The sequence below is a fragment of the Chiloscyllium plagiosum genome, chromosome 22 (genome assembly GCF_004010195.1).
Source record: "Chiloscyllium plagiosum isolate BGI_BamShark_2017 chromosome 22, ASM401019v2, whole genome shotgun sequence".
In the NCBI taxonomy this organism is placed as follows: domain Eukaryota; kingdom Metazoa; phylum Chordata; class Chondrichthyes; order Orectolobiformes; family Hemiscylliidae; genus Chiloscyllium; species Chiloscyllium plagiosum.
Genome location: NC_057731.1, coordinates 59,178,206 through 59,188,666, shown reverse-complemented (window position 1 = coordinate 59,188,666; position 10,461 = coordinate 59,178,206). Strand labels below are relative to the sequence as shown.

At 44.6% G+C, this 10,461-nt stretch overlaps 1 protein-coding gene across 1 annotated transcript in view; it reads right to left on the bottom strand.

Moving 5' to 3' along the window:
- The window catches only part of LOC122561369 (protein kinase C delta type-like), a 107,447-nt gene that overhangs the window by 29,013 nt on the left and 67,973 nt on the right, over positions 1 to 10,461 (bottom strand). The window contains exons 5-10 of the mRNA XM_043713126.1: positions 4,688 to 4,847; positions 4,159 to 4,190; positions 3,978 to 4,063; positions 3,501 to 3,630; positions 3,314 to 3,414; positions 1,007 to 1,118 (exon numbers count right to left, since the gene is read on the bottom strand). Of these exons, the coding sequence (XP_043569061.1) occupies positions 1,007 to 1,118; positions 3,314 to 3,414; positions 3,501 to 3,630; positions 3,978 to 4,063; positions 4,159 to 4,190; positions 4,688 to 4,847 (621 nt within the window). The remainder of the gene's footprint in view (positions 1 to 1,006; positions 1,119 to 3,313; positions 3,415 to 3,500; positions 3,631 to 3,977; positions 4,064 to 4,158; positions 4,191 to 4,687; positions 4,848 to 10,461) is intronic.

Genomic DNA, 10,461 nt, shown 5'->3' with positions numbered 1-10,461 from the left:
TTCTTGGACTATTAGGAGGCCTGTAAAAAACTCCTAACTGGGTGAGCTCACCTTTCCTATTCCTAACCTCAGCCCAAACTACCTCAGATGGCGAGTCTTCATCCATCGTCCTTTCCACAGCTGTAATACTATCTTTGACAAGCAATGCCACACCTCCCCCTCTTTTACCCCCACCTCTGACCCTACTAAAACATTTAAACCCTGGGACCTGCAACAGCCAACATTTAACATGGCCAATTCACCTAACCTGCACATTTTTGGACTGTGGGAGGAAACCGACGCAGACACGGGGAGAATGTGCAAACTCCCACAGTCAGTCGCCTGAGGCGGGAATTGAGCCCAGGTTTCTGACGCTGTGAGGCAGTAGTGCTAACTACTGTGCCACCGTGCTGCCCACTTTCTGCAAATTCCCCTCAAAGCCACTCACCATCTCTTTTTTTGGAAGAATATTGCTGATCTTTCAGTGTCCCTAGGTGAAAATTTTGGAATTCCTTCCCTATTAGCATTGTGGGAGTCCCTACACCTTTGAGATTAGTAAATGCCAGTCTAACCAGTGATGCCAAGATCCCGCAAATGAATGAATAAGCAAAATCTCTTGACCACACCATCCTCCTCTAAACCCCTTGCTGATCATTGGAGTTCCTCCTGGATCTATCATCTGCTCCTGTCCCCTCATCAACACAATACCTGCTAGATGAGTTAATTTCCAACTCGATCACCCACTACTGCCACTGAGTTGTCAAACTAATTATCTGAGTAACTTCATCCTTGCATACACTCAAACAAACAGTCCACCCTTTTGAAAATCTTCGAAAATATTTCCCATTCTGGCTAAATCAGCAACAGGATAGAGAACTCATGGCTGCTACAATTCCCCCCAAATCCAACAGGAGTCAGTCACGAACCACACTTTTCAGCTGCACCAATGAGTATCCCAAAGTCACAGCTCCAGCTCCTGACTCACACTCTAACTTGCATTCGAAGGTAATGGTGTCCACACAGGTACCTGTGCTGTCCATGTTTGGGGTTCCAACTCCACCAGTGTTGTTGAAAGGCTGATAAATTCCAATATTTGAATTGTCGGGCAGACCACTATCAGATCTCCGAGTAGATGATTTCTGAGAGAAGAATGAAAACTATTTTAGAATTTTGAATAGTATTACACTCAACCAAACGTGAGACACTACTGGAAAAGCTAATATTGTCCTCCAGTGAAAGCGAAAAGGAATGTTGAACAGGGAGTTTTAATCAATTAAATAAAAAGAAAGTGTTTTCAGTAGCAGGGAATTAGGAAACCCAGAGGGATATGGATTTAGAAATCTGGTAGGAGACTAGAGATGGTTATAAAGGACAAGGAACGGACTGGGGCCATTCAGCCCCTTATGCCTGCTCTGCCGTTTAATAAGATCGGGGGGGATCAGAGTGTAAATCAAATCCACAAACCTGCCCCTCCCTTGCTTAACAAGAATCTATTCAACTGTTTTAAAAATATTCTAAGTCTCTGCTTCCAACACTATTCAGGAAGAGAGTTCCAAAGACACTCAACCCTCAGACAAAAAGAAATTACCTCATTCACAGTTCAAATGAATGAACCCTGATTTTTAAACAGTGATGATGAAAAGAAGAGAATTTTGTCTAGAAGAAGGAGAGAGTATGGAAAATGTGGAGGCCCTGACTTTAACTTTCCAAATTCTTGAGATACAACAATTCTGCCAGAGAACTGGCATCCTTAATTAAATACAATAAGGTTAAACACAGCTACCAGAGGACAGTTTAAACTCAATGGTTAACCACAGAAGGTTTCTAGAAAAAGGAATTTGGGACAAACATTTATGAGGGCAGGTGCAAATTAAGAAAAACCAACATGGATTTCTTAGAGACAAATTGTAAGAAGTAAATTTCCCAGAATTATTTTTGAGGAGAATTTTTTAAAAACAGAAAACATTTTATGATTTATGTTTATGATGGTATTGCAGTTCAGGACAATATATTTAATTCCAAAAGACATTGGATAAGTGCTGCACAACAGGCTTATGAGCAAAGTTATGAAAGTTGCTGAGTAAGAGGAAATAAAGGCATGATCAGTGATCAGGTGGGAAGAGGTTTGTAGGGCAGTTCCTTCAGGACCCTTACCTTTTCTTAATATATATGACCTTGTCCTTGGTGTATAGGCTCAACATATAACAACTGTACAACATTTGAAATCACTGGACCACAATGAGAATGGTGTAGAATTTCCTAAGTGTACCAGGTATGGGGAATGGGCAGACACATGGCAGATTAAATTTAATAGGAGCTGAAAATGTGTTGCTGGAAAAGCACAGCAGGTCAGGCAGCATCCAAGGAACATGAGAAATCGACATTTCGGGCATAAGCCCTTCTTCAGGAATGAGGCAAGTGTGTCCAGCAGGCTAAGATAAAAGGTAGGGAGGAGGGACTTGGGGGAGGAGCGTTGGAATTGCGATAGGTGGAGGGAGGTCAAGGTGAGGGTGATAGGCCGGAGTGGGGTATGCAGAGAATTGTGAAGTTATTCACTTTGGTCAAAAGAGAGCATGAAAGAACAACACTAAATTTAGGAGACAATTTTAGAGGGGGAGCAGAAAAATGTGGGTGGAAATGTGCATTAGATTTTAAAATAGATTTGAGACCTGGTTAATAAAGTACATTTTTATTGTATTTGTTCACAGGACGTGGACACCACTGTCTCGGTTAGTATTTATTGCTAATCCTGGAGTTACAGGGAGAAGGCAGTGTGGAATAACACTAGGTCAATCACTCCTTCAGAGAGCCAGAACAGACAGACAATGGGCTGAATGGCCTCAGCCAGCATGGTCACCATTTTGCGATTCTATAATTACATAGCGAGTTATGGTCTGGAACACTGCTTGGAAGGCTAGAGACAGCAGGTTCAATGAGGCTTCAAATTTGAAGGACTGTAGGAAAAGCAAGAGGAGTGGGATAAATTTCAATAACTCTTTGCAAAGAGTTGTCACAGGCAAGCTGGGTGAAGGCATCACGGATGTCTCTTTCCAACTAAACATTTAAATAGCTCAAACAAATAAAGCTCCTTGGATGCTGCCTGAACTGCTGTGCTCTTCCAGCACCACTAATCCACAAACAAATAAACAAACAGTCTGTCACATGTCTTGAGGCTTGCATCTCCCCCCACAGTCCTTTGAGATTGTTCATACTATAATTTCTGTTGCTGCAATTAGTATGGATAGAAAATCTAAGTTTTGCTTAAAATTTTTTTTTTAAATTCACAGCTAACCAAAACCACACACTCAGATCCCAGCAACTGGGTTTTACTTACCAGGCTAATCTGGTTCAGTGCCTCAGCCATGAGTTTCTGGTTGATCCCACAAAGATTGGCGACTTTGGATTGACATTTGTGGTGCACATTCATCAGACATTCTGTAACCAGAAGAGAAAGAGCAGCTGTTAGAACGGACACCCCGAGATGACATCGGCTGAGCTCTGGGGGCAGGTGAGAGACTCACCTTCACATTTGAGTCCTTGTTTGACCAGCCCCCATAACAAGCTCCCACAGTGATCACAGAATGTCGGGCTCATGTAGTTATTCACTTTAAACCGGTGTGGAACATCAATGTTGAAACGCTCCTTCTGGAACTAAAGAACAGAGTGTTAGAATGACAGCACTCATCTTCAGATGGATAATATCACAGAAACACAGACATTATCATGGTGAATTCTCATGAAAACCTCTAGTTTATGAAAAGCCTCCGGGAAGGAGATTGACCTTTTTTACCGGGTCAGAGTGAGATGGAACTTCAGATCCTCCTGTTCTCCCCCCACCACCCCAAAGTGTGGCTGATAATAAATTGCCTTCTGTCATTACTCTCTTGTGGACATTTAGGGATGGACAGTAAATAAGGCTGTAGGATGACAAAAGGACAGCCAATGAGAAGACAGAGGAAGGCAGCTTCGTGCAGGGCTTGGAGTTCTACTAAACTTACCACAGTGTCCCTGCTGTTGGTGGCAGTGCCTGTACAACGACCAATGATTTTATCGATACATTTCTTGTGGATTGCAGCATTACATTCTGCAAGGAAGTGAGAAAGGGGATTAGAGACCAAATGAGAGTGTATACAACAAGATCTGCCAGTTAGTCAATGTTGGGGGGGGTGCGATACTCACGGCGACACTGGTAGCCCTGTTTGTTCAGGCCCCTGTGGAGGAGAGTCAATACTGAGCAAACTGCAGCAATACCAAGACAATATTCACCACAAAACAAATATAAAACCCTAGCCCATGATTCAGCTAGGGTGCAGTGGGTAACAGCCCCCAGGAGTGTGCACCCAGGAACCAATTGAATGGTCCAAGTAGCCACATTACAGATACAGAGTCAGTAAAGCAGAGAATCCAAAGGCCATGATTGTGACACTCATTCTCAATTCAGAGGCTTGGGCCCAGAAACTGGATCTGCAGAATGGAATCTGAAAACACTGCACCACAGGGGAACAGAACAGTTGCACATTGACCACTCAGGGTGACCACATATTCCCTTGACCCAGGTCTTTCCCAGACCCTGTTCCCCATAGTCACCAAACCCCTTTGCCCCCATATCCCAGTCACTCCACCCAGCCTCCGGTAATAAGCCTTGCTGATCTCCATCAACCTCATGAGCTGAATTACAGTTGGAGTGGCTCTGTCCCATCATCCTTACCAGACAAAATCCCGACACACCGAGCAGAAGGTAGGCTGCCGGAAGAAGGTGGCAGTGAACTCATGGTTCTTGATGTAGTGGATTTTTGCCTGTTTGATTGCTCCTCGGCGCCGGTTCAGTGTCACTGCCCCATCCTCCTCCCTCACAGACTGATGACAATCTGTCAACACAAACAACAGCTCAGGCTCTGACGAGCAATGGGTATATTGGTTTTAATTTACCATAATTCCCTACATCCTGGAAAGGTCTACAAAAATGGAAAATCCTGAATGAGTTCTCTAGTCAAGAAAGGATAAATATATAATACAGGACAGATAGCTCAATAATCTACCAAAGAGAAATGCTAAAATCTTTTATTACAGCATGCTACTTAAAACAAAAAATATCTTAATGCAATCAGGCAGAGAGGAACAGAATAGAAGTAGGAATTTTGCTGCAGGTGTACATGGTGTTCATGGATGTATATCTGACTACAGTCTAAAGAGGTAGTCTCTTCATTTCACTTCCCTCAGGGTAAGGGGGGGTCCAAAACTAGAGGGCATAGGTTTAAGGTGAGAGGGGAAAGATTTAAAAGGCCTCTGAGGGGTAACATTTTCACTCGGATGGGGTGCACGTATGGAAAAAGCTGCCAGAAGAGGAGAAGGCTGATACAATTACAACATTTAAAAGGTAGATGAATAGGAAGGGTTTGGAGGGATGTAGACTAAATGCTGGCAAATAGGACGAGGTCAGTTTGGGATATCTGGTTGGCGTGGAAGAGTAGGACCTTAGAGTCAGTTTCTGTGCTGTACATCTCTATGATTCTACAACGGTGGCTCAGTGGTTAGCACTGCTGTTTCATAGCGTCAGGGACCCAGGCTTGATTTCAGCCTCGGATGATTGTCTGTGTGTAGTTTACACGTTCTCCCAGTGTCTGCGTGGGTATCCTCAGGGTGCTCTGGTTTCCTCCCGCAGTCCAAAGATGTGCAAGTTAGGTGGATTGGCCATGCTAAATTGCCCCATAGTGTGCAGGGATGTGTAGGTTAAATACATTCGCCTTGGGAAATACAGGGTGATAGGACAGTGGTATGGGTCTGTGTAGGATATTCTTTGAAGGGTCATTGTGGACCTGTTGGGCCAAGTGGGCTGTTTCCACACCATAGGTGTGCTATGGAAAATAATGTGATCTCATAATCAGTTCAGAGAACACTCACTGATGACCCTTTTGATGAAGAGGCTTACTTCATGAGGAAAGGTCAAACTAGCTATGCCATGGGAATTTAGAAAAGGAAAACATGTTGAAATAAGATGATCCAAAAGGATTTGGGGTTTTGGGAGGGGCAGGGGACATACTGAAAGGATTGCTTCCCTTGTGAGAGAGATTTGAACCATAAACAATTTAAACATTAAGGCAGAGGTAAGATGTTTTTCCCCTTATTAGATTGTTAGTTTGTGGAACTCTCTACCAGACAGCAGCAGGCGCAGGGTCATTGAACATCTGATAGGCTGAGTTAGACAGATTCTTGACAGACAAGGGAGTCACAAGGGGGAAGGTGCATTGGAAATGGATGTTGGTCCATAACTTGGGTCATGAAATTGCCTAATAATAAAATCCAATGGTTCACTAATGCCATTAACCTTTCCCTAGTGAATAGGGTTGTGGGTCAGGTGTGGTCCAGACAGGAAGGAAAAGATGCATTACAGCTTTTAGATTATTCCAATTAGAAAAGCCAGGCTGCAGATCTTGATGGTGGATCTTAAATGTAACGTATGTGCTGGTTTGTTACACTACACAGTCTCTATGTTTGTGCACACCTACATGCTCACCTTAAGGTTGAGCTCAAATGACTTGTTCCTGATCATTAACCAGCTCTGCCACTTGAGAAAGTTGTGCACAGAGCCCCTCAATGCCTCTCCACGACAATCAGATTTTCAGAAAAGTCCCATTGCCAACACTCTCCTAATCAGCTTAACCCAGTGTGCCTGGAGGGAGCCATTTTACACAAGGCAACGTTGGGCATTTAATAGTTAAATCAACAGGGAGTCAGGAAGCCAGTCATTCAGGTTTTACAACCTATTACCTTCATCTGAAGGCAGTTGTTACCACAGCAACAAGGTGTGGGGGTGGGTTAGGGGGAGGAGGAGGTGTGGCTGATTGTAAATACAATGACTGGTTTCCCATCTCTGATCAAATCTTTCTTTCAGCACCTTTCTATTCACCTCCAATCATCCGGCACCTCGGGATTAACCAGGCCCAGCAATGAGCAAAAAAATCACTGCCCCAAATTCCACACATTCCAAAAACCTTGTGCTAGTGTCAACATATACAGGAACAGCACAGGGTTAGATACAGAGTAAAGCTCTCTCTACACTGTCCCCCATAAAACACGCCCAGGACAGAGACAGCATGGGGTTCGATACAGCGTAAAGCTCCCTCTACTTTTTGTAAAAAAGTAGAAAGCAAATGTTGCTCGACTCTTTAAAATAGAATTTGAACTCTGTCTACTCTTATAAAGAGAAAGTAAAGCTTTCTCTACACTATCCCCACGACAGGTAAAGCAGAGGGTTAGGTAGAGTAAAGCTCTTTCTCCACAGTTCCCATCAAACTTGCCCAGGGCAGGGTTATGGCCACAAACATGCAGTCTAGATTAGAGTGGCGCTGGAAAAGCACAGCAGTTCAGGCAGCATCCGAGGAGCAGTAAAATCGACGTTTCGGGCAAAAGCCCTTCATCAGGAATTGTCACAAACATGCAGTTGTACGGTCATCAAACCAATGATGTGGAAATGCTGGTGATGGACTGGGGTGGACAAATTTAAAAAGCACACAGCACCAGGTTATAGTCCAACAGGGTTATTTGAAAGGACTAGCTTTCAGAGTGCTGCTCCTTCATCAGGTGGTTGGGGAGCAGGAACCTAAGACACAGAATTTATAGCAAAGGATTAGTGTCATGCAACTGAAATAATATATTGAACAAACCTAGATTGCTGTTAATCTTTCATCTTTTAGAACCGGTTGCAGGTTTCAGTTCATTATGTAAATCCCAGAACTTCTTTCAAGTCACATTCTTGAGATAACATAAGGTTTTATTAAAAAAAAAGTGACATCTCAGCTCAGACAATGCATTAAAAGATGTGAGGTTAGAGTCAGTCTGTATCCCAATCTTGAGTCAGACTGGTTCCATTTCTAAAGTAGAATTTATAAATTAGTACATTGATTGACTGCCTGCAGATTGTGCATTTTTTGAGCAAAATTGAATGGATCTCCAAACATAATTCTGCAAATATAAATTCACAGCATAGACCTACATGTCTGCACGCACTAGAGTGTGATAGGGTATAAGCCTGAGAGAGGGGTTGTGTGGGTGAGTGTGGGATGTGTGCACGCACGCGTGTGTATGAGAGACAGCACGTGTGTATGAGAGGGGGTCTGCATGTGTGAGTGAGTTTGTAAGAGAGAGTGTATAGTGTAGTGGGGTCACCTGTAAGGTGATATGAACCCAAGGTCTCAGTTGAGGTCATTCTCATGGGTATTAAATTTGGCTATCTGCCTCTGCTCACCCACTTTGTGTTGTTGCATATCCCGAAGTTCACCTGGGAGGATGGTCACCCGAAGATCCGAGACAGAATATTCCAGACCACTGAAGTGCTCCCAGACTGGGAGACATCAGCTCTGTCTGGAAATTGTTGTGTGGTGTCTATTCATCCATTGCTGTACCATCTGCCCAGTCTTGCTAGTGTACCATGCCTCAGGGCATCTTTGCCTGAAGCATGAGATAGACAACTTTAGCAGAGTCACACGAGTATCTGCTGCATACATGTGGGTAGTGCCCTCACGTATAATGGCCGTATCCATGTTAACACTGACACGTCATGCAGTGGTTGCCATGACAGGGTTGTACAGTGTTGTGGTTGATCTTGTTCTGAAGGCTGGGCAGTTTGCTGCAAACAATGGTCAGTTTAAAAAGGTGAAAGTGGAGGCATAGGGAAGGTCTTGGCAAGGTGCTGATCCTTGTCGATAATATATTACAGACTGTGAAGAACATGGCGTAGTTTTTCCGCTCCTGGGAACTACTGGACAACAAAAGGGTATCCTATCACTTGCATCATGCCAGTCTCCTAAGGGGGTCATTTCGGTTTCTCGCTGTGGCATGTCGGAACTGGTGATCGATGAGTTGAGCATTGTACCCAGTTCTAATGAGGGTATCCTGGAGCATCTTTAGGGGTCAGTTATGCGCCTCCTCATCCAAACAGATCGTGTGTATGCGTTGGGCTTGTCCGTGGGAGATAGTTGTTTTGATAGGTTTCAGGTGGAAGCTGGAGAAGTGTAGCATCATAAGGTTATCTGTGGGTTTGCGGTGGAGTGACATACTGAGGTGCCTATCCTTGGAGATGCAAGTGTCCAAGAATAAGACAGATACTAAAGAGTGGTCCATGGTAAGTCTAATGGTGGAATGAAACTTGATATCACTGCATATTTTTTTCAGTGACTCCTCACCATGGGTCCAGAGGAAGAAAATATCAATATCTCTGGCTTATATTGTTGGTTGGAGGTTCTGTGCAGCAAAGAAGTCTTGTTCGAACTTGTGCATAAAACTGACGATATATTGGAGCGCAAATTTGGTCTTCATGGCTGTTCAGTGTGTCTGGATAAAGAACTGGTTGTCAAAAGGTGAAAACATTGTGGTCGAGGATGAAGTAGAGGAGTTGTAGGATATTGCTCGGATATTGGCAGTTGTTCGTATTGAGTACTGAGGCTGTTTCAGCAATACTATCATTGTGGGGGATGCTGGTAGCGGTAGAGGGCAGCGGTGTTTTTTTTTTCTCTCTTCACAGAAAGAGCCGGAGCAGCAGGGGGAAGTGACGAAGACCAGAGGGGCAGCCGGGTAGGTTTTTTCCCTATAAAAGCGCGCAGGAGAAGAACCCGAGGCACTACAGAGGTAGTGCCTCCCACCCGCCCTCCTCCTCTAACCTAATAATAAGACCCGTTGTGGTAAGTAGCTAAGTGCTGCATTTTGCTTGTTTTATTCTTTACACCCAGTTTTTTTTTTTTAAAAAAGGTTACTTTTAGAGGGATGGCAGTGAAGGCAGTGCAATGTTCCTCTTGCAACATGTTTGAGGTGAGGGATGCCATGGACGTCCCTGCTGATTACACTTGCAGGAAGTGCACCCATCTCCAGCTCCTCCAAGACCATGTTAGGGAACTGGAGCTGGAGTTGGATGAACTTAGGATCATTTGGGAGGCAGAGGGGGTCATAGATCAGAGCTTTAGGGAAGTAGTAACTCCAAAGATTGCAGACAGATGGGTGACAGTGAGGGGGACTGGGAAGAAGCAGCCAGTGCAGGGACCCTCTGCGGCCGTTCCCCTCAAGAACAAGTATACCGTTTTGGATACTTGTGGGGGGGACGACTTACCAGGGGCAAGTAATGGGGTTCAGGCCTCTGGCACGGAGCCTGTCCCATTTGCTCAGAAGGGAAGGGTGGAGAAGAGCAGAGCAATAGTAATTGGGGACTCGATAGGTCGGGGCACAGATAGGCGGTTTTGTGGGGGCGAGAGAGACTCACGTTTGGTATGTTGCCTCCCAGGTGCAAGGGTACGTGAAGTCTCTGATCGTGTTTTCCGGGTCCTTAAGGGGGAGGGGGAGCAGCCCGAAGTCGGGGTCCACATTGGCACCAACGACATAGGTAGGAGGAGGGCTGAGGATGTTAGGCAGGCTTTCAGGGAGCTAGGTTGGAAGCTCAAAGTTAGAACGAACAGAGTTGTTGTCTCTGGTTTGTTACCCGGGCCACGTGATAGA